The sequence below is a fragment of the Chlamydomonas reinhardtii genome, chromosome 6 (assembly GCF_000002595.2).
Source record: "Chlamydomonas reinhardtii strain CC-503 cw92 mt+ chromosome 6, whole genome shotgun sequence".
Lineage (NCBI taxonomy): Eukaryota > Viridiplantae > Chlorophyta > Chlorophyceae > Chlamydomonadales > Chlamydomonadaceae > Chlamydomonas > Chlamydomonas reinhardtii.
Window position 1 is genome coordinate 7107871 of NC_057009.1, and position 25228 is coordinate 7133098.

Genomic DNA, 25228 nt, shown 5'->3' on the forward strand with positions numbered 1-25228 from the left:
GATGACGTAAACACGACACATTACGCACGTGCCACACGGTATGCTCGCCTTGCAGCGCGTTGAGCCCCAACCGTCCCACCCATAAGTCCCTCTCCTCAACCACCCAACCACCACCACCTGCCACCGCCAACACCCCTCCACCACCCAACACCGCCTCCCCCATAAGTAGCATCGCTTGCAACTAACGCCTCTGTCTGTGCTCCGCTAGTTCAGCTTGGTTTGGTTTGGTTTGGGCGGGTATCCACAAACCCCCACCCCCTACCTCGCTACACTTCTCTGTACCAATCCCTGCAACCCCCGCCGCCTCCCCACCACCACCACCACCACCACCCCGCCTCCCCCCCACCTGCATGGCTGTGTCGCGCACGTCCAGCGCCGCCAGCCGAGGCAGCCCCCCCGCCGGCAGCGGGCCCGTGAGCCCGGCGTTGCCGCCCACCCGCAGCGCCTCCAGCGCGCGGCTGAAGATGGCGGGGAAGCGGCCGCTGAGGAGGTTGGAGCCCACATCCAACACCTGGCGGCAGGGGGGTAGGGGAAGGGGGACGAGGGGTGTGAGAGCGATGCTGGGGGTTATATGATACGTAGGTGCTGTGCGACAGGCACGCACAGGTACACACACACACACACACACACACACACACACACACACACACACACACACACACACACGGGCGGGCACGCGGTTGGTCGGACACACACACACTGATGCTGATGGTCACTCCTGCCGTACACACGGGCGGACACACACTTTGTTTTCCGTGTGCTCTTTACGCTGTAGCCACACACACGCACACACACACGCACACACACACACACACACACTCGTGCACACACACGCGCGCGCGCCCCCACCTGCATCTGGTTGCCCAGCCGCATGTCTGCTGGCAGGCTGCCCGTGAGGGCATTGCCGGCCAGCGCCAGGTGCGTCAGCGACAGCGCGCCCAGCCCCAGCGCCGCCACACCCGCCGCCGCAGTCGTGACGGCCGTGCCTGCGACCAGCTTCCCGCCACCACTGCTGCTAGTAGCGTTGCTACTGCCGTTGGCGATTGCGCCAGAGCTACTGCTGCTGTTCCCACTGCTACTGCCGCTGCCACTGCTGTTGCTACTGCTGCTGCTACTGCCGCCGCCAATGTCGGCTGCGAAGGGCGCCAGCAGGGGCCACAGGGGCCCGGACAGGTCGTTGTGGGAGGCGTCGAGGTGGGACAGCCGCATGCGGGCGGTGAGGTAGCGCGGCAGGGGGCCGGTGAGCGAGTTGAACGACACGTCCAGCAGGGACAGGTGGTCTGTCAGGGGGGAGGGGAGGGGAAGGGAGGGGTGGGGAGGCTGAGCCGTGCATGCATAATGGAGAGGTGGAGAGGTGAACTCCAAGCGGCGGCGGGCAGGGGAGGCGGGATCACTGCACTTGAGGAATAGGGAGGGCGGTTACCCGGCGCACACACACACACACACACACATACATACACACACGCACGCACACACACACGCACGCGCACGCGCACACACACGAGCGCGCACGCACCTGCCTCGCCCGCGTCCTCCGCCGGCAGTGCCGGGAAGCTGCCTGCCAGGCCGCAGCCCGCCAGCCGCACACTGCGCAGCTGGTTGGGGCCGGTGAACAGCGAGGCGGGCAGCGCGCCACCCAGTGCCGGGTTGGAGCTCAGGTCCACAACCTAGGAGAGGGGGGTTGGGGAGTTACATTCATGGTTACTTTAGAAGTGAAGGCGGTGGGAGGCGGAGGGCGGGAGGTTGTTGCTTCAGTCGCGAGGGCTTTGAGGGGAGGGCAGCGCACGTGCCCGGGAGAGGCACTGCGACACGTCACGGCAGCTCCTGCCTCCAGCCCCTCATGCCCTGCACGGCACCTACCAGCCACCCCGTCTCCGTGCTGTTAGGCCTGCCATATCCTCTTCCCTCTCCCTCTCCCTCTCCTTCTCTCCCTCTTCCTGTCCCTGTCCCTGTCCCTGTCCCTGTCCCTGTCCCTGTCCCTGTCCCTGTCCCTGTCCCTGTCCCTGTCCCTGTCCCTGTCCCTGTCCCTGTCCCTGTCCCTGTCCCTGTCCCTGTCCCTGTCCCCCTCCCTCTCTCCCCCTCCATTACCTCCCCACTCCCCCCACACACCTGCAGTGTGGCGTGTGTGGCCAGCTCCAGCGGCACGCCCCCGCCCAGCCCGTTGGCCGGCAGTAGCAGCGCCGCCAGGCCCAGCAGCCCGCTCCCGCCCACACTGCTACTGCCACTGCCACTGCTGTTGCTGCCGGCGGCTGCTACTGCCAGCAGCGGGGCTAGGGGGCCTGTGAGCTGGTTGGCTGCAGCCGTGAGGTACTGCAGCTGCGACAGGGCCGACAGGGCGCCCACGGGGCCGGACAGGGCGTTCGAGTCCAGATCCAACAGCCTGTGTAAAAGAGCACAATCAAGTTAATTCGCGTAATAGGCGCAGGACAGTGTATGTGATGCAGGGCTACGCCCTGTGCGTGCCTGGTGTGTCCTGCCACGCACCGCCTGACCCCCCGCCGGCCTACGTTGCCGCCGGCCCCTGCCGCCCACAGCTCCTACCCCTGCCTTGTCGCTCAGTACAGCGATACAGACCAACAGCCGCCACCGCCAGGGCCCCCCAGGCCCCCCGCCAGCCCCCACCCCACCACGCCCCCTCCAGGCGCCCGCGCCCCCAGGCGCCTCCCAAGGCCCGCCCGCCCCCCCCCAAAAGCAGCACTTGCCTGAGCGACACGGCCAACAGCCCCCACGGCGCCGCCCCCAGCCGCCCCGTCATGTTGTTGGCTGGCAGGCTGAGACCCAACACCACCTCCGGCGTGCCGGCCGGGCAGGGGCCGCTGGCGCCCCCGCCCCCGTCCCCACCGACTCCACCGCCGCCATCTCCGGATCCGGATCCGGATCCGAAGCAGCACAGCACGCCCTCCCAGGTGCAGATGGAGGTGTTGGTGAGCCAGCCCTGGCGGCGGCGCCAGCCCGGTCCGCCCCATGCAGTGTACAGCTGGCCCAGAGCCTGGGGGGGGAGGCAGGAGGTGTGGAGAGGGAGGGGGAGGGGGAGGGAGATGGTGTGGTGGTTGAAGCGTGAGAGAGGGACTGCCGTCGGACACGTCGGACTGCCCCAGTGCAGTGCGTGCGGCTTCAACAAAGGCTGGTCCGCCTCCCTGTTGGGCGGCCATGTTCGGAGCCACTTGCCGCATTCAGCGCTTCAACCCCAAGGTTAAGGCCAAACCTCCTCCACGCTCTGTGCAGGCTGCTTCTGGGTCTCGGCACTCTTTGGGATCGGGATAAACTACCCGCCCACCCACCCACCCGGAGCACCCCTACGAAGCACCGCCCTGTGCAGCCCCCCCCCCTAAACACACACGCACACACGCCGGCATACGCACGCAACACCGCGCGCACGCACCTCACGCTGAGCCGCCTGACATTCCTGCTCACACACCGCTGCGGTGTCACCGGAACCCGAGCCGCTCTGGAGCACGCGACGCCGTGATGCCGCTTGGTGAGTGGCTGCAGCGCTAGCAAAGGCGCCAACGGGTCGCACGAACTTTTGCTCGCTGGCAGGTGCTGACTGGTGCCCTCGCGCGAGCTGGCATTGTGCCTGGTACAAGACCAGCACCAAGCACAGGAGAGTGCGAGCGACTCGAGGCCGCTCCATTGCGTCAGCGGCAACGACTGCTGAGCCGTGAACGTCCAGGATTCGGACTTGCGTCCAGGCAAGTCTCCATCTTACGGTAAGCACAGAGACAAGTAAGAAATGCCACCGAAAACGCTGCTTTACGTTTCGGGGAAAGTGCAGATATACTGGAGGAAGAAAACTGGTACTCAGGTATTGCTGGCGAATCCAACAAGCAGTTGTTGCATTATACTCGCAGAGGCCTGGCTACTGCTCGGCCTTTCTGCACCAGTCAAGTTTGTGGGAAGGGCCCACTAGGAGAGCTTCTGGTATACCTCGTTGAGCACATTATAGTTGAAGGTATCAAGGTACAGCGCGGGCTGAAAGAACAGTGTTCAGTCAAAATTGAGGCGCCGATCGACGGCGTGATGGCACCTGGTTTGCTTCCTTAGCCAGTATGCTGTAAAGGTACATATTCACTTTGTCACTGGCTACTGCTATCGGGTTCACATGGAACTAAACCATGGGAGCGACCTTGCGCTCGCCCGCCGCCGTATGGTGCCAGCTCGGCGGGTTTCGCCCCGGCCATGATGCGTTGTCACGCTAGCTGCACGGTCAGGTACTGCATACCGGCATACGGTAGCATGTCGTTCAAGGGCCGAGAAGGGGGTATCCCCTCTGAAAGAGTTCAGGCCGGGAAGCGTCATGGTAACTACGACAGTTTGTGACAGAAACCCGGCCTGCCGAGCGCGTGAAGGGAGAAGATTGCACTGGTTAAGAGGGACCTGCTGACGCAATTCATGAGCCAGTGACGTGGAGAACGAACACCCTGCTCTGGACCCCAGGGGCGGGAGAAGATCGGCAATCCGCGCGTGGCACGGGGATTTCATCTGCAATTCGGCTTGCCATGCTATGCCAACTCTGAACCCGTGGCGGGTTGAAGCAGGCCCAGATACTCAACCGTACGTTACAGCACAGAAGTATAGGAATTGCGCAGGAGAGTGCATGCCAGTGCATTCCAATGCAATACGACGCTCGCTTGACGTTTGTACGTGTTAGGACGGCACAAGAGGGAAAGGCCTCGACACCGTGCAGTGCAGGCCAGGCCACGCTACCGGGGGGGCGAGACGCAGTCACGGCCATGGTCAAGGCAGGAGTCTAGTGTTTCGGGGCACCACACAGGAAAGGAAGGACACGGCAGGGGCATCCTCACACGCATGTGCATGCAGGGCGCGTGCGTTCTATGCGCTTGGCTGCAGTGCAGAACCTGGCCCTACTTCCATTAGGCCGCAGCCGCCGTCTGGCGGCTCGTACCTGCCCATAGACATGGCTTGGCTTCGACTCATGTGCGTAACACTATGAAGGTCGGCAGCCAACCAGGGGCCGGGTGTTGTTTCTCTGGGTCGCAGATGGCCCTTCGCGGCGTGGGTACGGCGTGCCCACGCTTGTCGGGCTGTCCCTTCAATTGTAATCCGCATCCATAGACATGAGACATCACATACTGACGTACACATCAACCCCTTTCCACAATTAAACCACTGGCACGCCGAGGGATTGCGGTACGACGTGCAGGGACGTGCATGCCCATGCGTGCCAGGGCGGTGGGACACGATGCGTCATAATTAACGGGGCGGTTTCTACTTCTGCGGCAAGGAGAACACGTCAGCGCCAAAATGCCAGGTCAGCCAGCCCTCCGCCACGGTTTCGCTGACTCAGACCCTGCCGCCACGACGTGCTCGGCCGCCACGCCGCCAGTCATCAACCCGCTGGCTCCAAAGGATGGAAGGCCCCACGACAGTACAATCAAAGTTTACATCCTGCTCTGGTTGGCGTGTGCCCGGCATGACACACGCAGTCATGGCTGCGTGACTCCCCTCGACCCCTCCTCGGACTCTGCCCACATGCCCACATGCCCACTACGCAACTGCCGACCTCGCTTGTCGTGATGGCATACAGTGGAATTCCAAGCACACAAAGCGTCATGCATGGCCCCTGGTGCGGAGGAACTGACACCGAGCGGGCTAGGCAGAGCCGCATGCGGTGCTTTCCATCATGTGTCCCGGTTTTGCACAAAATCCAGACTACGTATTGCAAACGACCCCAGAAGAATTTCAGCGCAGCACCTCACAGCATACGGTGAATACTGATGATGCTCCCCATGTATGGGTAGAATGGATTGGCAGCCCACCATGTCAAACCACGTACGCGTGGGGCATAACTACAAACTTTTGTTGCGATGTGTAATTTCTTACTCCCTGCGCTACCATGTACAAATGCGACTTGAAGACTCAGCAAGCGGGAATATCAAACTACGCAAACAACGCCGCTGACACACCATGCACGCACCAATCCCACTCCAACACAATTCCGAAGCACACTCGCATCTGATTGCCCATGTCATCCCTTGCACATTTGGGTGGGTGGGTGGTTAGGCTACCATCAATGTACAATCACTCCATCGCACGCCCGACACCGTCTGGTCTTCCTGGCCCAGCGGCTGTGGTGGGCCGCGCACGGTGACCCCCCATGCGCTATGGCAGCAGCGGGACCCGCCCCAGCCATGAGTCTGCAGGCCCATCATATCCCGGGGCTTCAACCTGTACACGCGCCGCCAGCCGCGGCAACGCAAAACACCGCCATCCGCCCGACCCGCCTCGTGCATCTACCTTTCATGTTACCCAGTCCCTCCCTCACGCCGCTTCGCCAAACGGCGCACAGATTCTCCTAAAGCATGCGCCATCCCGCTAGTAGCCTCCACTTCCACTTTCACCTCCCCCGCCGCCTCCTCCGCCTCCGCCTCCGCCTCCGCATCCTGGCCCGCTGCCCTTGGTGCGCCGGTCGAAGGTCTGCTTGTACTGCACCTGGCGCGTCACCTTAAGTCCGGCCGCCAGCGGGGCGTTGGGGTCGTCCATGATGGACTGGTGGTTGCGCGCCACCTGTGCCAGCAGAGCCTGCGCGGGTGGTGAGGAATGAGGAGGCCCCAGGCATGACTACGGTAGTAAGAAGAAGGTGGCGGGATTGTTTGTTCACCACTCCCAGCAAGAAACAAGCGACCAGAGGCATGAAGGATGGAAGATATAGTCCAGGAGAACAGCCCGGACCGTGTGTGCCCAGCCCACATGCCCCAGCCACCCCGTGCCGTGTGCCCTGCGGGGCCCTACCTGTCGGCTCTCCTCATTCAGCCGCGCGTCCGACTGGATGGACGCCGCCAGCGCTCGCAGGCTCATGAGCTTGCGCTGCGGCCAGCGCAGCACGCCCAGCTGCCGGCACTTGCGCTTCAGGTGCGTGCCGCTCACGCCCAGGCGCTTGGCAGCCTCCTGCGGTGGTGCGGGGTGGGGCGGCGGCGCGAGGGCATCGGGGTGAGCGAGAACGCGTGTGTGTGCGGAAGGAGTCAGCCGGCGGGTTACAAGGGCGAGCAGGGGCAGGACTGAGATGTGAAAACAGCGGTGGCCGCTCGTCCCAAATGCCTTTCAGCTGCTAGACAAGCAGGTACGGGGTTACGGGTGTGTCTTTCAAGCCTTTGTCGCACGCATGCTGCGCCCATTCATAACCTCTTTACCATATCACACACGCATCCCCCCCGCACCCACACACCCACACACACCTGGTTGGGCAGCTCGAAGTATTTGCGCAGGTCCGCCAACGTTATGTCCGCCGGCAGGCCGCGACCCGTGGCGCCGCTGCCGCCGCCCCCGCCGCCGCCCAGCCCCTCGCCCTCGTCATCGGGTCCATCAAAACCATCATCGTCTTCGTCGTCGTCATCGTCAGAGTCGTCCTCGCCGCCTCCGCTGCCGCCGCCGCCGCCGCCTCCGCTGCCGCCGCTGCCGCCAGCACCGCGGCCCGAGGAGGAGCGTTTGCGGCCGCGGCCCGACTGCGGCTGTGATGTTTGCGGCTGCGGCGGCCGCGGCGTTTGCACCTGTTGTTGCTGCGTCTGCGGCGGCTGCGGCTGCGACTGAGTCTGCGGCTGGGATGGCTGTGATCGGGGCTGTGCCGGCTGCGAAGGCGCTGCCGCCGCCACCGCCGCCGGGCCCGCTACCGTCATTTGCTGCTGCGGCTGCGGCTTCAAAGCGCCGCGCTTGCCGGAGACCTCCACGGTGCCTGAGGCCCCGATGCCCGTGGCCGTGGACCCGCCTCGCACCATCGTGGCCGTGCCGGCCGCACCCGTGCCGTTGGTGAGTGCGCCCGCACCCGTGCCGCTGGTGAGTGCGGCAGCGGCGGCGGCGGCCGCCGCAGCCTCCGCCAGCCGCGCCTGGGCTGGCGTGAGCGAGTAGTCGACGTCAAAGACACTGGAGGTATTGTTGGCCGAGCCTTTCTGCGGGTCGTTTGCAAGATGGAAGGATAAAAAAGGTTTAGGTCGCGACTCGTGAGGTAAGTCAAATAGCAGGCGCGGCAGCGGCACCTAGAATGGAGTGCGCGGCGGCTGTGCGCGGTGCGTGGTGAGGTCTGCGGAGTGCGGGCCGATGCGGTGCGGACCAGAGCACAAGTCCGCAGATGCGGGGGATTCATGGATTGTCATCACGTGCGCTGCCACCCAAACCCCGCACCACATCTTCCTCCCGTGCAATGCAAGCAGTGCGTGCTTTAGTGCTGTGTAGTGCTCACCGGTCGTCCGCGCTTGGCCGGCAGCTTCTTGCCGTCTCCGCCCCCAACACCGCCTGCACCTGCGCCGATGCTCGGCCGCGGCGGCAGCAGGGCAGCAAGCACGCCTCCGCCGCCCGCACCCCCGCCATCCTCCAGCCCGCCGCCCAACTCATGCGGGCCCAGCGCCCCCAGCAGCCCAAGCCCTTGCATGCCGCCGCCGACGCCGGCGCCGGGCCCGGCCATCCCCGCCCCACCACCGCCGCTGCCGACGCTCTCGGCCCTTCCGAGCCTGAGCCCGAGTAGCAGCTGGTGCTGCATGAGAGGCGGCAGCAGGGACAGGTCCACAGGTAGGCTGCGGAGGCCAGGCCCGCCGCCGCCTGCAGCGGCGCCGCCACCCTCACATGCGGCAACGCCGGCGGGCAGTGGCTGTGAGCCGCCGCCGCCCAGGTCCGCACGCCGCCCCGCGAGCATTGCGGCATCAGCTTCGCTCCTGTACTGCGCGGGTGACACACCCAAGCCCGCCTGCTGTTGCTGCTGCTGCTGTTGGAGCTGTTGCAGCAGTAGCTGCCGCTGCAGCAGCGAGACCATCTGCTCTGCAGCGCCGCCGTCCGCGCCACCGCCGCCAGCCGAATGTAGCGGTAGCGACTGCGAAGGCTGTAGCTGCAGCTGCGGTTGTGGCCTGAAGCTATTCGCCTGATGCTGCTGCTGTTGTTGCTGCTGCTGCTGCTGCTGCGCCGCAATATGCTGCAAGAGGTGTAGCTGCTGCAGCTGGCTTTGCTGCGCCAACAGCTGCGGCTGCTGCTCGGCAGTAGCATCTCCACTCTCCACACCCGCAGCAGCAGCAGCAGCAGCAGCAGCAGCCGCACCCGCAGCCGCAGCCAACCCGGGCTGCTGATTCGGGTGTAGCGCCTGCAATGCCGCCAATTGCTGCAGCTGTTGCAGCTGCTGCAGGCGAATAAGGGACGCTGCCGGCGGCTCGGCTGCTGACCCCAGCAGTGCTTCTACGTTGCCGGCGGCGGCAGGTGGTGGCGGGTCTAGATCGCCACCGCGGCCGGGCGGGCGCGCCTGCAAGGCGTGGCAGTACATGCATAGCAGGGAGTGCCAAGTTATAATACGGTATCATCAGCTGGGCAAAATGAACAGACACAGACAACTATAGCAAACGGATGCATACCCAAGCTGCGAAACACGGGCGGGGCGTGTCGCAAGGCGTCATGGACCCTCTACCCGCACCGACCCCGACCTAACCCCAACCTCAAAACACACCAAAGCACACACATCGGGGCTGGCGACATACCTGCTGCCGCGCTGCCTCGGACCCGCCCTCTGGCCCCAGCCGCGGCCGCACCCTGCGCTCCGACGCGCCCGCCTCCAAGACCGGCTGCTGCACATGCTGCTGCTGCTGCTGCTGCTGCTGCTGCTGCTGCTGCTGCTGCTGCTGCTGCTGCTGCGGCGGCGGCGGCGGTGGCGGCTGCTGCAGGTGCGGCTGCTGCTGTTGTGGTTGCTCCTGGCCGTGCTCCTGCTTAAGCTGCCCCTGCTGCCGCAATGCCCCGCCCAGCTCCAGCTCCAGCTGCAGGCGGCTAGGCGACTGCAGCAGCGGCCGCAGTGCGCCAGCCGCGGCGCCACTGCCACTGCTGCCGCTGCTGCCCCGGTGAGCATCCAGGCTTAACACGCCGCCGCCGCCGGCTGCTGCCCCGTCGGCACCAAGCGGGCCAGCAGGGCCGGCAGGCGCGTCCCCGGCAGGGCCCTCCGCCTTCATATCCGCCAGCGCTTGCGCCGCCGCGGCCCCACCTTGCCGCAACGCCAACCCGGCCGCCATCTCCGCCTCCGCCTCCGCCTCCGCCTCCGCAGCAGCTCCCGGCACCTCCGTACCAGGTGTGCCGGTGTCCATGCCTGCGGCGGTCTGCGCACCACAGTCCTCCGCAACGCCACCGTCGGCGACGAGCAGGCGGCTGTTGGGCCAGGCGGCGAGCCCCGGCGGCACCAGGTCCGCAGGTGGCTGCTGCTGTTGCCGCGGCGCAAGCGGCCCAGCCGGGACCGACGCAAGGGGCGGTTCAGCCGCCTGCTGCCGAGCCGCTTGTTGCGGCCGGTGCTGCGGCCGAGGCTGCGATTGCGGCCTAGCCTGAGACTGCGGCTTGGGCTGGGAGTGCGGGGCCAGTGCCGTTGCTGCTGCCGGCGGCCTCTGCGGTGCAGCCGAGCGCTGCGGTGTGCCCAGCGCCGCGTGCAGATGCAGCTGCGCCGCCGCCGCCGCCGCCCAGGACGGCAGCACGCCCGCGCCCACGCCCGCGCCGCCCCGCCCCAACTGCTCCTCCTCGCCCTCCGCCGGCTCCGCCGCCTCGCCGCTGCCGCCGCCTCCCTCCCCATCCTCATCCACGCCAAGCCCGGGGCGGCCGCCTGCCACGCCCATGCCCAAGCCCAAGCCCAAGCCCCCGCCCAGGAGCCCAAGCCCAGCGCCCGCTGCGCCCAGCTCCGCCATCGCCGCCTCCTCCATCCCGGCTTTCAGCGCCGCCTCCTCCTCCTCGATCGCCAGAAGCTGCCTCGTGATCTCCTGCTGCTGCGCAAGCAGCTGGTGCCGCCGCGACTGCAGCCGCTGCAACGACTCGCGATAGCGCGCCGGAGTCATGGTGCCGCGCCCGGCCGCCGCCCCCGCCTGCAGCTGTTGCTGCTGCTGTTGTTGCTGCTGCTGCTTGGTTGCAAGGTTGAGGATCTGAAGCAGCCGCGCGCGGTTGACGTGGCTGCCTGTGGCGTTGCCGCTGCCGCCGCCAACGCCGCTGCCGGTGCTGCATGCAGCCGCGGCGATGGCGGGCCGGCCGCTGCCGCTGCCGCCGCTCAAGCCCGTTGCAAGCGCGGACAGCGGCATCGGCGCGCTCAGGGCCGGGTGCAGGTGCCCAGGCCCAGACGGAGCAAAGCCCGCCGTCGCCGCCGCCATATGTTGCGGCACCGACAGGTGCGGGAGCAGCGCGTGCGGCGGCGCCGCCAGGCCGATGGCGGCGTCGAGTCGCGGTCGCAGGCGACGGAGCTGGTGGCCGCGGCCCAGCGGCTCAAGTGGGTTCACAGCCAGGTCATTTTCATGGTCATTGTCGTCGTCGTCAGCGGCGTCCTCAGCGTCCGGGCCCCGGTCGTTGTCGCGGTCGTGGGGGTCACCGCCCGTGCTGCCATGTGGCCGCGGTAGCCCGCGGTACCCCGCTTCGTGGGACTGCGGCGTGGAGGTCCCGGCGCCGGAGGTTCGGGCGGAAGGCGTACCCGCGCCGCGCCCGCCGCGCCCGCCGCCGCCGCGGCCCCAGCGCCCCCGGCCCCGGCCCCGCCCGCGGCCCCGGCCCCGCCCCCCTCGGCCAGCCCCGCCGCCGCCGCCGGCACTGCCAGAGCCGCCCGCGCTGCTGGTCGCGGCGCCTTCGGCATCTCCACCTCCCCTGCCGCCGCCACCGAACCCGAGCGTGTCTACGTCGTGTGGGGAGCCCGGACCGGCACCGGCGTCGGTCATCGGCCTCGCCGCCCCCGCCGCCGGGGCCGCCACCGCCCCGTCGAGGTCTCCGAGGTCCATGGGCTGTGCGGCGCTGGTCTGCCGCATGCACAACAGCAGCTCCACTGCCTCGGCGTCGTCCGCGTCGTCCGGCTGGGCGCGAGGCGGTTGCGGTGGTTGCGGTGGTTGTGGCGCTTGCGGCGGTTGTGGCGGTTGTGGTGGTTGTGGTGATTGGGCTCTGGCGCCCGGGGCTGCCTCTGCTGGCGCCGGCGCGGCAGTCCCACGCGGCTCCGACTGCAGCGGGTGCAGCGGTGGTCGGGCGGTGTCCCCTGCTGCATCCATAGCTGCCGCCTGTGCGCCCGCCTCGTGTAGCCTGCGGTCGCCATCACCACCAACACCACCAACACCACCACCAACACCAGTGCCGCTGGCTGCCCCCGCTGCCCCAGGCCCAGGCAAGCGCGGCCCGTCGTCGAATGCGAACCCTAGCCCCGGCCCATCCGCCCGGAACGGCACCGGCAGAGCCGCGTGTGCCGCCGCAACCACGCGCGGGTCTGGCGCATGTGCCGCCGCCGCCGCCTCCTGCTCCTCCGCAACGTCCTGCATAGTGGCACGCGCTGCCGCCACCTGGCCAGCGCCCGCCACCTGTACAGCCCCATGAGTAATAGCAGCAGCAGCAGCATCCGCGTCCTCCGTCTCCGCCTCATCTTCCGTCTCTGCATCCCCAGCCGCCGCTGCTGCTGCCGCTGCCGCTCCAGGCGCCGCCGCGGTTTCTGTCACCTCCGACTCCACCAGCGGCAGCGGCGCCCCGTGCCCAGCCCCTTCCGAACAGCCTGGTCGAAGCCATTGGAGTCCGGGCAGTGCCGTTGAAGTGTCGGCGCTTGCGGCGCACGCTAGCTGTGTGTCGCCAGCTGCTGGCAGCCGTGGCAGCCCAGCCGCCACGCCATGACTAAGCCCCACCCCAGCAAGGGTCACTGTGGGTGAAGTGAAGGCGACGGCTCCAGTCTCCGAGGGCTGCTGCTGGCGCTGCTGTTGCACCAAGCCGGCAGCGTCGCTTGCCGCTGGCGCGACCGCTGCCATCGCAGCCACCGCCGCGGCTGTGCGGATGCCGGCCGGTGGCGCGTCAACCTCGCCGCCGCCGTAGCCGCCACTGCCGGCGTCAACAACAAGCTGCTGCGGCTGCGCCGTCCCATGCCCTGCATGAGTCCCATTGCCGCCCCGCTGTGCGGTCAGCAGTGCAGGCGCGCTCTTGTCCGCTGCCGTCCCATGCATGGGTGGTTGTACTGACGTGGCAAACGCAGCCGCGTTACCCGCCGGCCCTGTCTTGAGCCTTGAGGCATACAGGAGCTCGCCAGCTTCAGCTGGAGGGGGTGCATGCACGCCCGCCATGTCGGGTATACCGGCGCCGGCGCTGCGCTGCTCGAGCATTGTCAAACTTGTATGCGCTTGGAGCTGGGTGTATGGCTATAGGCACGGTTGCGGAGCGGGCGGGGCGCGCGTGCTGTTGGCAGGGGCGGGGCTGGTGCACTGAAGCGTCCAGGTGCCGTGGAAGCCCAACCTTGCTTCGCGCCGGGTACCAGTCTCCTGGGGGCTTAACCAAGAAACGTTTTGTTGTTTGATAACCCACTTCCTGCATTGGCGGAGGGAGAGGAAAGCGACCATAAGATTTAGCTTTATGGCCCCGAACGTAACAGGGATTTGCGCAACAGTGGTGGGAACCCATGAAATGAGTCTTTTCATGAAGAGGGCCGCGCTGGAAGGCAAAGCGCGGGCAGAGTGAACCGTCCCTCCTGAAATCATGCCCCTGCGTCTCACTCGTTCAGCGGCCTCAACGCCCTCCGACGGCTGTTACTTGTTGGTGTATTACTATCAACGACACTCGGGTCGGAACTCGCTGCCGAAAAGGGCTCGGAAAATGCGCCCGGAAAACACAGAACCGCTTGGCCTCCCCGCGCGGCTCCGGGCTCTCAACCTCCCGCCGGGGCCCCGCTGCACGTAAAAGGTGGACATAAAAGTTCTTGGGAGCCCATCACGGTCAGGAATGACCTCCTAGTTGCAAAGAACGATGAAGAACGAAGCAGTCCAGCCCTTGTCGCTGAGAGAGCACTTGACCTGGCAGCGATTATGCGGTGTGGTATTGCTTAAAGACTTATTTGCATGCATGCACAGGCTGCTGTGAGTCCAAGCGCGGAGCCGCACGAGAGAAAATCGAATCGACCCCATACATTCGAGCGCGTTACGGCCGGGTAGGCCGGTCACATGATGCTGCTGCAACCAAAAACGTTCGTTATATTTACTGGAAGAGTTTTGCAGCTGCGCGTTTGCCCAACAAGCCACCGCCACGTTTCCCCTCCTTTGTCTACTCTGGCGAGGGAGCTCCCTCCCCCCCCCCCTCCCCCGCGAGTTCCTGCCGGGCTGTGCTGCGCGCGTTCATACCTTCGCCGCCGCGTACTCCTTCGGTAAGTCACTCGTGTCCACCTTCGCCTACTCCTCGACACCCCAGCAGTGTTTGCCGGCTCGAGGGTGCTGCAACGGGGCCCTGCGGCGCCGGTGCGCGCAGCGCCGCCCCACCTTCCCTGAGACCCTGGCCTTGCCGTCAGTGTGCCCGTCAGGGACTCAGTGCACCCGTCAATGTGCAGGAGATTTACAACCTCCGAGTTCAAGTCCCATCTCCTGCTTGCCGGGATTGCCTCAATCCCGCAGTAACGCTAGTGAATGTCGTGACGCCGTGGCTCCCGCGTGCAGCGGTTGCATCTTCCAGGCTGTTCTCCAGGAGAGGAGCGGAAGGGGGCTTACTCCGGGCATCTGGCTAGAAGGAACTGGTGTTTCCAGTTGGCCCTTTTAACTGCAATGTGCACATGCTCAGACATGCTACCGCGTCAGCACGCACTGCTAACGCACTGCGACCAGGGATTGGCTAAGCAACTCAACACGAGCACTCAGCCAGACACTGGCCCTGCCACGCAACTGTACCCCTACGATTCTTGACCTGCCGCCAGCCGCCTCCGGTGTCCACCTTGTGCCGGCACCGACGCCGGAACGGCACCCAGTGCGCACCCGTGTCGTCGCCATCAAGAACTGCTACTCCACCCAAGCTGCGCCCGCAGCACATTGCGTTATTTGCGTAGGTCCAGCCGCTAGCTCCACCATGCCCCACTGCTCTTGCCACCTGCTGGCCCATAGGCCACATAGCCCCGCGCCACGCCATTACCCCCCGCCCCCTGCACACGCACCGCCATTCTGCCGCGCCAGCAGTCAAGCACCACACAATTCACCACACCACACCACAGCTTACCACACCACACACAGACGCACGCACACGCACGCCACAGGCTGCCAGCGCGCTGCTGCGCCAGCCGTCCAGCACCCCCTCAGCACCAGGGGTACTTGTGCTCCCCCGTGTCCTGCGCCTGCGCGGTGGGGTGTTTGCTGTACCAGCCCGTGGGCCCCGTGCGGCAGTTGGCAGCGTAGTCGCCCCACGTCACATAGTCGGCGTTGGGGAGGACCTGGGGAGGGAGGGGGCACAGAGCAGGTCGGGGAGCGCGCCGAGTGTCAGCAGGCGGGCACCTACCAGTGTAATGGTGACATGAGTGCAAAGCCCGGGCGGCATCACAGTCGCGGCCCGGCGGCATCCTGGAGCCGCGCCGCCGCCGTACAACACCCAGGCCCCCGCCATCGACCTACCGTATGTCCTTGTGCCGCTATCCGCAGCCCCTCCTCATTAGCATTTTCTGCCCTGCTGCCCGCCCGGTGCCTGCCATGCTGCCCGTAACACACCCTGCTGCCCCCACACTAATGCGTTGTCCTGCTGCCGTGCTCTGTCTGCCCTGCCCTGCCCTGCCCTGCCGTGCCCTGCCGTGCCCTGCCCTGCTACCTCCTACCTTGGTGTCCCGCACCGGCTCCACGCGCGCCAGGCTCATGCCCACGTCCAGCGGCTCGCCCAGCGTCTTCTTCAGGTCCAGCTCGTGGGAGTCCAGAGGCTTCACGCCCTGGGGGTGGGGGGGTGGGGGGACGCAGGGTAGGGCGAGAGAGGTAAGGAAAAGTAGAGCAGGGGTGGTATTGGAGTAGGGGTGGCAGCGCCGGCGCGCGCATGGCGACTAGCCGGCACCTTCTGTCACGCGTCCTGCACCCATGCATGTCTGCAAGGCTTCGCCCAACACTTGAAAGCCCCGCGGCCCCCGCGCCCGTACGGCTCTCACGCCCATACGGCTCCCACGCCCATACGGCTCCCGCCACCGGGCGGCCTACCCCCCCCCCCATACGGCCCGCGTGTCCGGCCCGCACGCACCTTGACGAAGTCGGGTTTGGTGCTGGCCGTGCTGCGCACCGTCTCGCGCAACGTCCGCAGCGCCGACGACGGCAGACTGATCGCCGACGGTGGCAGCGGCGCCGCCCACACCCGCACCGGCGCCTTGGGCGAGCCCAAGTGTGTGGCGGTGCGCACGCCGCCGCCAAACTCTGACCCCGGCCCCGGCCCTGCCGTGTCCGCCGCCAGGCGCGGCATCACCTCTAACCCGCGCGACCAGTCCGCGAACTCGCGTTGCGTGGCGAAGGTGGAGGCGGCGCCGCCCATCAGCGCCGCGTTGAGCCGAGCCTCGTCGGCGATCTGGGTTGTCTGCTTCAGGCCGCCGGTGGTGCCCACAACGCCGGCACCGCCCGGATCCATGGCGCCCACGCTGCCGGTCCGCAGCATGGAGGCGTTGAGGCTGGCGGCGCCCGCGAAGGAGCCGGCCATAGAGGCGGAGGGCGAGCCGCCGGCCGACATGGAGGCGGCGGCGGCGGTGCGGTTTAGCGTGTCCAGCCACTCTGGCGACGGCTCGTGTGCGGTCACCTTGCCCACGGTGCTGCGGCCGCTGCCGGTGCGTCGCCGCACAGGCGGCAGCGGCGGCGGCGGGCTGTCCCAGAAGTTGCCGCTGTTGTAGGTGCCTCCGCCCACCGGCCGCTCGTGCGTCGTCCGGAGCGTGGTCACCTACGCGGTGGCGGTGGTCAGGATGTGGGCGTGGGATGGGGCGAGCGGAATGTTGGTGAGAGCAGGATAACGCAAGAAAGCAAAAGCAACCTGCCCAGGGGCCCTGCCGGGGGCCGGCACACACGTTCCCTGCCCCAGCCCGCCTCTCCGACTCTCCCCCCGCCCCGTGTCGCCGCCCACCTCCGCGTCCGTCGTGAGCACCAGCTCCGGCAGCCCCAGCAGCAGCGCCGTCAGCAGCCGCCACTCGGGCGTGTGCTCGCGCTTGGGGAAGCGGCCGGCAATGGCGATGGTGAGCGCGCGCGTGTCCAGGCTGCCCTCCTTCTGGTAGTCAGCTTCCTTGAACAACTGTGTGTGTGTGTGTGTGTGTGTGTGGTGGGTTATGGTGTAATGAAGGAAGATGGATGTGAGCTCGGGCTTGTGCATGCTGCTGTAAGTGCGTGAGATTGTTGTGCGAGGGGCGTTGCTTCCAGCGCGCTGGGCGCGCCCACAAGCGGGCTTCAGGATGCGGCAGCCACGCCCGTCGGACGCAGGTGCTGGCACGGGACCCGCTGCCGCCTGAAACTGATGCTGCCGGATGCGGCCACTCGGCGTTCGACGGCAGCCCTGCGCTGGTTGTTCTGGCTGCCTGTACTTGCCCGCTCCCAAGCTGCAGAGCTTGCATGTTCAGCCACAGCCAAAGCCACAGCTAAGGCATATCAGTGCAGCTGAAGCCTCTAGCTAGCTCCTAGCCTAGCAGCGCTAGCCCCAATACCCGGGCTCCACGCGACCGCACCTTGGTCAGCAGTTCCCGGTCGAACACTAGCGTGTGGCGGTCGAGGTAAGCTTCACACATGGCCTGGCTGATACGCCCCGTCTTCCAGTCGCCAACCTGCGAATGTAGGGGCAACAAAGCGGCTTCATTGCCATGCTGCAAATCCGTGTTGGGGCAACTGAGCATGCAGGCTACCGCCAACGTTGAGGGAGCTCGGAAGTGCTTTTGTGAGCGTGCGCACCTGACACCCCCCGTCCCTGCACTCTCCTCCCCCTCGCATCCAGCCGCTGCTGGATTGTGCCCCGCCAAGCCTGGATGTCCGCCACCAACCTTCCGAATCAACGTGGGTATAACTTGGCTCTCCAGGTGCATGGGCGCTGGTGGAGGGCCTTTCCGCTCCACGAGGATGGCCGGCCGCTGCTGTTTGGCATCCCTCTCCTTTTTGGCCTTTGGGTCAGGAGCTACCTCCTCAAAATATAAAGGCATTTTGCTGGGGCTAACACGCTCACGCGAACCAGCGCGCTCACGGCTCTCCCCAAATTATATCGTCGTCAGCAGTGTCGCGAATGACCCTTGAGTTGCGAATAATTATGATGCTTGATAGCGTGGTCTTGGGTTTGGCCTTACGTAGCCGCTTTGCGAGTGAAGCCAACTAAGGTGCTGCGGTGACAGGAAGTCCTTTTGTGAGCACGCTGTGATATTTTATGTGTATTCGTAAGTAAATGCAGTATGATGTGTTTATAGTGGAGAATGCGCTGTTCACAACAGACGGCCTTGATGTGCTCGACAATTGCGAGCAAAAACCCAAGTTAGCTCGCATTTTCGGCCTCCCATTTGCCGAGCTGCTTCTGGGCTTTAGTATATGTCACTCGGTCGCCGCTGGAAAATGGGCAATTTCCGGGAAATTGCCGAATTATCCATGCAAGCACGCCCGTCTAATGTCTCTAATGTCCCGTCGCATTTGTCGCATGTAATTAGCAAACGTATGCGTAATTCAGTAGCATAGGTCGTCGGAGAGTTGTGGGCAGTTCACAGGCGGACGCATGGATGCGTCGGCGGCAGGAGCGCCGGACAGCCCGGGGCGGGTTGGCCTGCGTGCAGCAATGCGAAACGCGCTGGAAAATGTAGGCGCTGCGGCTATGCAGGCGGTGGGATTCTCGGCGGGCACCGCGGTGCCGGGTGCCGCAGGGGCGGGCGGTCCCAGCGCCGCGGATGTGCAGCGGATCACTGCGGAAATTCAACGCGGGGCGAGTATGAGTCCCGGAGGTGCAGCAGCGGTTGGCGTTCCGGACATGCGTTCTGAGGTGGTTCCAGGCATGTGGCCGGCAAGCAGTTACCAGCAGCAGTGTTGGTGGCTAGAACGTTGCCCGTTGGGAGCGCTGTTGGCTGTACAGCTACAAGCACGATTGAACATATGGGATTGATACCATGAGGCGCAGGGGCCCGGTCGCAGCTGCAGGCGGAAGCCCGATGCCCCATAGGGTGTTGCGGTGCACATCGCGCAGTAGATAAACAGCGGCATATGCGGCTTAATTTTGACCTCATAGGTGCTGTCGTAGCTGGGCATGATGAGCAGCTGGGCGCTGGAGGTGCCATCAACTCCCGTTACCACCGTGACGACCGCGCTCCCGTCCCACACCCTCGACTCCTCCACCGTCTCCACCCACATGACCCCCGTGTATCCCGCCTTGGGCTGCATCTGGGGCAGGGGCGTGCTGTTGATGACGAGGCGCGTGTCATCAATCAGCTGGTGCGGGAACTCCTCGGCAGCGGCGCCCGGTGACAGAACGCGAGGACGATCGAGGCAGCAGTCCACACCGAGGCAGGTGTCGGACGTGCCCGCTGGCTTCCACGACATGACCTTCTCTGCTGCTAGTAGCGCAAACGGGCGCACAAGCAGGATGTAGTTGCCACGTTTCAAGTCTTCGCGGTCCGCAAAATGCTGCACCTGGTACACCATGACCTGCACGTTGAGCAGCGCGAGCAGGGCACGTTAAACCGGTCCTCGGTGTTAAGTCTCTGTTAAGACTCGAATAGTCCTGAGTTCATCATGGACGCTTCATGAATCCTCGACCAAAGCAACAATCTGGCGACCGCATTTGCTCCCTCGCGTTCTCAGCTGGCTCACCGTGTAGCAGGTCTCGGGGTCATCCTCGAACACGACGATCAGGTGAACGGCCTCACGTTGCTTGTCCCGTTCTGGAGGGCACAGCCCGACGACCTCCGGCTCATAGTCCACAGCCTCCACGATGCGGCCGAGAAGCTTCACATTAACGGTCTGGCCCTCGCCAGGGCGTAGCGACAAATTCGCGGAACGCAGGCCACGGAGAACAGCAGAGGAAGAAGTCATGGTTGGAGCTTCTTGCGGCTTCGAATTGAAATAAGCACGCTGTTTTACTGTAGAATAGCCTTCAGTTTGCGCAAGAAAGCAACCGTAGAAGCGTTGCCCCATGCGCTCAGATAAATCGGCATTTATCCGGTGCATTTTCCGGTGTTGCTTCCTGTGTATTTGACTACTGCTTATACAAATAACACTCCATCAGCATGATCGAATTTGGCGGGGGTCTGCGCTCGCGTGCCCCATAACTCTTAAGTCTATCCATATATGCGAAGTAATTTCTAAGTATTCATTATGAGAGACCGTAGCCATCGCACCGTGCATCACGGCCCGGGGAGCCGCTTAAAGCGCTACTCCGTCTTCCTGGGCCTGGCGATTCTTTGCGCGCTGCTTCCAACTGTAAGCTGAGAGAAAGATTGGAACATTTGCATTATGGTGTGGGAGCTATCGCTGCTCTGTGGCGAAATGGCCGTGACTTTGCTGCGCCCGTTCTTGCTTGTGGCAGTTTATGGTCATGCACAGCAGCGTGGAACAATGCAAGATCATTCTCGCAAGGCCGGGATCTGACCGGTCAGGGTTTTCAGGTGCGGCCTGAGTGCGCGTGCGGCAACAGCCGCCCTGCTGCGAACCGGCGCAGCCGGCGGCAGCCCGCTCTCGGCACTCGTGGGAGTGCGGAACGGCGCTACAAAGGCTCAAAAGGCAACCGCATCAAGTCTCGAATCATGTCCTGGCCTGCGGCAGCAAGGGTTGCAGCAGCAGGCGGACCAGTAGGCGGCAGGGCTGGAACTGTTGCTCCATAATGCAGAGGCACTCCGACACACGCTGCTGACAAGCGGGCTGGTAATACAAATGCCGCTGCCGGTGCTACATTGAATTAACCACACAGGCAATCCGTTTAGCCACTACAACCTTTGCAGAATCCGGTTGCGGTTAAGCGGCCTCACGTTGGATGCGCATGCCATGGCAAGGGTGAGTTCTGGGGCGCAGCGGGTTGCGGCTGGAGCGCGCTGGCGGCTGATGGGGTTTGGCACGCGTGGAGGAGCACACCGGCGCAATGTTATAAACTGACGAGAAGGATGCTTTGATGCGGCGTCACGCCATGGTGCTCGTGGACTTCCCTCCGCTCCAGGCGCACCTACAAGAGGTGGAGGCCAACGCCACCGCTGCAGCGGGGTCAGCCGGCGCTAGCGGTGGTGGTGGCGGCGGCGGCGCACAGGCCACTGGGCAGGGCACGGCAGGGCAGCAGGCGGCGGAGCAGGCCGTAATTGCGGCGTCCTCACCGCCGCCGCCGCCTTCGCCGAACCCGCCGCCTCCCTCACCGCCACCTCCCTCACCGCCACCTCCCTCACCGCCGCCTCCCTCGCCGCCGCCGCCTTCACCAGCGGCCGCCCAGGACGCAACCCAGCAGCAACAGGCCGCGGCGGGGGCAGGCGGCTCCACCACCACGACCACGACCGGGGCCGGGGCGGGGACAGCGACAGGGGCGGGGGCTGCGCGGGTGGAGCAGGCAGCGTGGCACGAGTACGACGTGTCAAACCTGATCTCCACGGAGATCTCCAAGACCGCCACCGACATGCACGGCGACGGCGTGGAGGACTGGTCCGACTTCCAGCTGCCGCGGACACAGGACGACATCCGCCGACTGCAGGTGCGTGTGTGTTAGAGAGAACAAGGAGTGGGAAACGCAAAACATGCATGCCATGCGTTGCGTCGGTGTGTGATGTGTGTGTGTGTGTGTGTGTGTGTGTGTGTGTGTGTGTGTGTGTGTGTGTGTGTGTGTGTGTGTGCGTGAACAGAGGGCGCGGCGTGGTTCGGGGAAGGGGTTTGGGTGGGTGCAGGAATGGTTGGGTGGCCGTGGCGCTCCGGTTATATGACGACGGTGGCGAAGCAAAGTGGCGGGGGCGGAGTGGTGGGTCCACACAGTACTGGCACTGCCGGCAGGAGCCCTACAAAACAGCAGGCACGCACGCAACGGCCCGCCAGCGCAGTGCCGCAGTTCACTGCCCCCTCGCTGCCCTCCCCCTGCTTTTGCCCCTCTCGCACTCTCCCTACGCAACCCTTCACCCCCTGCCACCCGCTGCCACCCCCGCCGCTGCCTGCCCTCCCGCTCTCAGGGCCTGCCCCACGTGGACGAGTGCTTCTACTGCAAGATGTGTGTGCCCACCACCGCAATGAACCTAGACACGTCACAGCACAGGCGGCGGCAGCAGCAGCACCGGCGCCGCGGGCTGCTGAGCGAGGAGGAGCTCGCTAGCGAGGCATACCGGGTGAGGCGGCGAGGGGGGGGGACGTGTGGGGAGGAGGAGGCCAGGAGGGGGAAGCCAGGCGCCGCGGGAGGCGGCGAGGGGCGTGTGGTGGACAACAAGCACACGCAACAAGCGCCACCGGTGGCTGGTGGGGAAGACGCCAGGGAGGACGGCGTCGCCTAGACTGGGTGGGGGTTTGAGCGCATGGTGATTACGGTTAAGCCCCTGACTTGCAGTCGCATCAGGCAATCGCCCCTTCTTCACTAAACCACGCGCAGGCCAACCCGGCGGAGGCAGAGGGCCTTATCTACGGCCTTCCGCCCCTGGAGGGCCCCTGGCCCACAGCCGGCAGTAGCAGCAGCGGCAGTAGCAGCTGCTCAGGCGGCGGCTGCGGCAGTAGCAGCAGCAGCGGCAGTAGCAGCGCGCTGTACCGGCGGCGGCTGCAGGCCAGTGGGGAGGACCCGGCGGCTGTGGAGGCGGAGCTTGGGCGGGAGCTGCTGGGGTTGGGGGGAGAGGATGAGGAGGGGGACGAGGAGGGGGAGGAGCAGGAGTGGAGTGAGGAGGACATGACGGCGGCGGCCGCTGCTGCGGCGGAGGCGCTGGTGGGCGTGGGGCGGCGGGGCGGGATTGGAGCGGGAGGAGGAGGCAGTAGCAGCAGCAGCAGCAGCAGCAGCAGTAGCAGCAGCAGCCGGCGGCTGAGGCGGCAGCAGCGGGAGGAGCGGGCGGAGCAGCGGCGGAGGCGGCTGCTGGAAGAGGAAGAGGAGGAGGAGGAGGAGGAGGAGAAGTACAATGTGAGTGCTGCACATAGGCGCGGCGGGCGGCGTGCGTGTGCCGTGGAATGGAAACAGCCCCCATCCCCGTTGCGTGCGTGCATGCATGCATTCAGTGATTCCGTCTTGCATGGACGGCTAAACCCCCCACCACCACCAGACCCCTGCCTCCGTCCCCGCACGCCCGCTACCTGCATCCCCGCGTCCCTCCCTACCTACCTCTCCCCACCCTCCCTCCCATGCTGACCCGGTTCCGTATGAAGTCTCTGCAACGCCTGCACCGCTCGTTGTAACACCGCCTTCTTGCAACTAGCCATGCCTGGATCCCCCTCCCACCTGCGCCTGCTGCACCAATGCGCCTGGCTACAACCTCACCTCTTCTAGACTTATCATGAAAGTACCCCTGGACGTCAGCACTTCACTCCCTGACACACACCGCTCGCATGACTGTAATCCCCCCTCCTCCTGAATGAATGTAACCCCCCCCAACGAGCTGGAGCGCGGCCGCCCAGACGGCCGCTCATGTGGTAACGACTTCGTCTGCAGTCTTCAGTGCATCCTGTACCGCTTTTCCAAACACCCTTGCATCCCCCCCCGGAAGCTGGTCGACATCGTCGGGAACGCTTGATGTTCCCCAAGATGGTCTACCGTCTACCACTCCCTTAACTAATCATGAATGTACCCCCCCCCAAAGATGGTCTACCATCTACCACTTCCTAAGCTAAACACGAATGCAACCCGCACCCTCTGCCCCCTGCCCCCCCTCCTCTTAGGCGCTGGACACCACCGAGTCGGGCCCCGACTACCACATCGGCGGCCGCGTGTACAACATCTCCGACATCGCGCCCGGCCGCCGCATCTTCCAAGCCAAGCAGCACCTGCCCAACTGCACCGTGTGCCGCGGCTGCGACCACACACTGGTAGGCGGGGGGAGGCTGGTAGGGGGGGAGGCTGGTAGGGGCGGTTGTGTGTGTGTGTGTGGGAGGGGGGTTTCATTGGATATGGGGGGGGGCGATGTCGGTGTGTCACACACGCAGCTGCCCCCTTGGCTCCCCGTTCGGGCATCGGCGCGTCAATTGTTCGCTCCCCAATCCACGTAACTGGTGTATGGCTGGAGAGAAGCGAGAGAGCCACCCGAAGCACAGGAGCTGATCGCATTGCGCTAATGACGTGAACGCCTCCATGGACGGCTTCCCTCCCCTCCTCCTCCCCGTGCCTCTGGACGTCGGCAGTTCCATGTTCCACATAAAGCGTTTGCATGAATGGCTACCCGCCCCCTTCGCTTCTCCATTAATCGCTTCTTCTTAAATACTCACGCATGCAAACCCGCCCTTCGCAGGAGATGATGGCCAGCGGCAGTGTGCTGCTGGGCTCCTATTTCGCGCACGAGCCCGGCGGCTCGCCCTCCTGGCTGTTCCGGGTGCGCACCGACAGGACGCAGAGCGGCTGGGCGGTGGTCAAGGTGAGGCAGGGGGGCGCTGGAGGGGGGGGGGGTTGTAAATACCAGCCCAAACCAAACCAAAACCAACGAGGGGGTGGGGAGGGGTTGCATTCATGGAAGGTCAAGGAAGTGGCGCCGGGGGAGGGGGGCTGCTGGTGGGGCGGGGGTGTGTGGGGGGTGGGAGGTGGGGTGGGTTGGAGGTGGAGGTGGAGGTGGAGGTGGAGGTGGAGGTGGAGGTGGGGGATGGGGTTGGGGTTGGGGCTACATTCATGATTATTTAAGAAGTGAAGGCGTAGCCAGGTACAGTAGCATAGTAGTGGGGGTGGGGGTGGGGGTGCAGTCAGTTTGAGTGGTGGGGTGAGGCGAGGAGTCGATGTAGCGGTGGGCGGTGGGCGTGGAAGGAGGCGCGCGCACTGTTTCTTACTTTGCACATCGCAATCCCTTTTGTCGTTTACAACTGGTGCCGAGGGGCTTGCGGCCGGGCTGTTGCGCACCCTTGCGCACCTATGACCCGTCCTCACACTCCGCCCTTGGCGACCCCCCTCCCCCCCGCTCCCGCTGTCCCTATCCCACGCCGTCGGTCATCGGTACGCGCACTCCTACGCCTGTCTGTACCACTTCTCTGTACCAATCTTTGCAACCCCCGCTCCCCCCTCTCCCGCTCACTCCTTCCATCGTCGGCGCAGGTGTGGTGCATCCCTGTGCTCAAGGCCAAGCAGCGGGGCCTGGGCATGTGCGACCCCAAGAAGGTCTACGCACAGGTCAAACTCCTGCTGGCGCAGCAGAAGGTGCGGATAGGGAGGGGGCGCAGGCCGCAGGGGCGAGGAAGGAGGGGGTAAGGCAGGTGTATAGCACGCCTCTGCATTCACTTGCCTGCCCCTAGTGGATGGTAACTTGAGCAGCCTTGCTTGACCCTCCTCTCACTCAAATACTTGCCTCCCCTCTGCATTTACTTGCCTCCCCTCCCTCCCTCTCCCTACTCTCCCTCCCTCCTCTACCTCCCTCCTCTCCCTACTCTCCATCCCTCCCCCTCCTCCACACCACCACCACCACCACCACCACCACCACCACCCACCACCC

The 25228-nt window shown here is 65.3% G+C and overlaps 5 protein-coding genes across 6 annotated transcripts in view; 1 reads left to right on the top strand and 4 right to left on the bottom strand.

Moving 5' to 3' along the window:
* The window catches only part of CHLRE_06g297082v5 (uncharacterized protein), a 27406-nt gene extending 23381 nt beyond the window's left edge, over positions 1 to 4025 (bottom strand). The window contains exons 1-6 of the mRNA XM_043063525.1: positions 3383 to 4025; positions 2703 to 2989; positions 2110 to 2380; positions 1517 to 1667; positions 850 to 1280; positions 336 to 511 (exon numbers count right to left, since the gene is read on the bottom strand). Coding sequence (XP_042924232.1) covers positions 336 to 511; positions 850 to 1280; positions 1517 to 1667; positions 2110 to 2380; positions 2703 to 2989; positions 3383 to 3634 — 1568 coding nt within the window. The 5' untranslated portion in view covers positions 3635 to 4025. The remainder of the gene's footprint in view (positions 1 to 335; positions 512 to 849; positions 1281 to 1516; positions 1668 to 2109; positions 2381 to 2702; positions 2990 to 3382) is intronic.
* A 1024-nt stretch (positions 4026 to 5049) lies between these two features.
* On the bottom strand, positions 5050 to 13775 carry CHLRE_06g297150v5 (uncharacterized protein). Its single transcript, XM_043063527.1, has 6 exons — positions 13449 to 13775; positions 9471 to 13263; positions 8195 to 9238; positions 7197 to 7904; positions 6754 to 6909; positions 5050 to 6543 (listed from the first exon to the last, which is right to left on the bottom strand). Exons 2-6 carry the CDS (start codon positions 13059 to 13061, stop codon positions 6337 to 6339), a joined length of 5706 nt encoding a protein of 1901 aa, XP_042924233.1. The 5' UTR covers positions 13062 to 13263; positions 13449 to 13775; the 3' UTR covers positions 5050 to 6336.
* Positions 13776 to 14265: 490 nt separating this feature from the next.
* CHLRE_06g297200v5 (uncharacterized protein) lies at positions 14266 to 18205 on the bottom strand. The gene is made up of 6 exons (XM_001691263.2): positions 17684 to 18205; positions 17375 to 17470; positions 16783 to 16947; positions 15922 to 16602; positions 15515 to 15622; positions 14266 to 15139 (listed from the first exon to the last, which is right to left on the bottom strand). The coding sequence occupies exons 1-6, from the start codon at positions 17837 to 17839 to the stop codon at positions 15005 to 15007; spliced, it is 1341 nt and encodes a 446-aa protein (XP_001691315.2). The 5' UTR covers positions 17840 to 18205; the 3' UTR covers positions 14266 to 15004.
* A 54-nt stretch (positions 18206 to 18259) lies between these two features.
* Positions 18260 to 19735, bottom strand: CHLRE_06g297250v5 (uncharacterized protein). 2 transcript variants are annotated; one of them, XM_043063528.1, is made up of 3 exons: positions 19482 to 19735; positions 18781 to 19316; positions 18260 to 18444 (listed from the first exon to the last, which is right to left on the bottom strand). In XM_043063528.1, the coding sequence occupies exons 1-3, from the start codon at positions 19701 to 19703 to the stop codon at positions 18348 to 18350; spliced, it is 855 nt and encodes a 284-aa protein (XP_042924234.1). In that variant the 5' UTR covers positions 19704 to 19735; the 3' UTR covers positions 18260 to 18347. The 2 variants fall into 2 exon arrangements, with proteins under 2 accessions (XP_042924234.1, XP_001691314.2); XM_001691262.2 differs by lacking the exon at positions 18260 to 18444 and having other exon boundaries at positions 18650 to 19316.
* Positions 19736 to 19835: 100 nt separating this feature from the next.
* CHLRE_06g297300v5 (uncharacterized protein) overlaps positions 19836 to 25228 on the top strand; it is a 5960-nt gene continuing 567 nt past the window's right edge. Inside the window, exons 1-9 of the mRNA XM_043063529.1 lie at positions 19836 to 20090; positions 20197 to 20275; positions 20578 to 20660; positions 20821 to 21339; positions 21806 to 21958; positions 22216 to 22728; positions 23481 to 23627; positions 24047 to 24169; positions 24835 to 24936. Coding sequence (XP_042924235.1) covers positions 20206 to 20275; positions 20578 to 20660; positions 20821 to 21339; positions 21806 to 21958; positions 22216 to 22728; positions 23481 to 23627; positions 24047 to 24169; positions 24835 to 24936 — 1710 coding nt within the window. The 5' untranslated portion in view covers positions 19836 to 20090; positions 20197 to 20205. The remainder of the gene's footprint in view (positions 20091 to 20196; positions 20276 to 20577; positions 20661 to 20820; positions 21340 to 21805; positions 21959 to 22215; positions 22729 to 23480; positions 23628 to 24046; positions 24170 to 24834; positions 24937 to 25228) is intronic.

What these genes read in the sequence shown, in the direction of transcription:
- CHLRE_06g297200v5 (XM_001691263.2), bottom strand. Translation starts at nt 17,839, where the DNA reads ATGCCTTTATATTTTGAGGAGGTAGCTCCTGACCCAAAGGCCAAAAAG. An exon ending in TGCTCACGACGGACGCGGAG is followed by an intron (nt 16,603 to 16,782) that starts GTGGGCGGCGAC and finishes GCCACCGCGTAG; the next exon opens with GTGACCACGCTCCGGACGAC. An exon ending in CCAAACCCGACTTCGTCAAG is followed by an intron (nt 15,623 to 15,921) that starts GTGCGTGCGGGC and finishes CCCCACCCCCAG; the next exon opens with GGCGTGAAGCCTCTGGACTC.
- CHLRE_06g297250v5 (XM_043063528.1), bottom strand. Translation starts at nt 19,703, where the DNA reads ATGACTTCTTCCTCTGCTGTTCTCCGTGGCCTGCGTTCCGCGAATTTG. An exon ending in ACCCCGAGACCTGCTACACG is followed by an intron (nt 19,317 to 19,481) that starts GTGAGCCAGCTG and finishes CTCAACGTGCAG; the next exon opens with GTCATGGTGTACCAGGTGCA. An exon ending in CCGGGCCCCTGCGCCTCATG is followed by an intron (nt 18,445 to 18,780) that starts GTATCAATCCCA and finishes TGCTGCACGCAG; the next exon opens with GCCAACCCGCCCCGGGCTGT.
- CHLRE_06g297150v5 (XM_043063527.1), bottom strand. Translation starts at nt 13,061, where the DNA reads ATGCTCGAGCAGCGCAGCGCCGGCGCCGGTATACCCGACATGGCGGGC. An exon ending in CGGCCAAGCGCGGACGACCG is followed by an intron (nt 7,905 to 8,194) that starts GTGAGCACTACA and finishes AACGACCCGCAG; the next exon opens with AAAGGCTCGGCCAACAATAC. An exon ending in TGAATGAGGAGAGCCGACAG is followed by an intron (nt 6,544 to 6,753) that starts GTAGGGCCCCGC and finishes CCACCCGCGCAG; the next exon opens with GCTCTGCTGGCACAGGTGGC.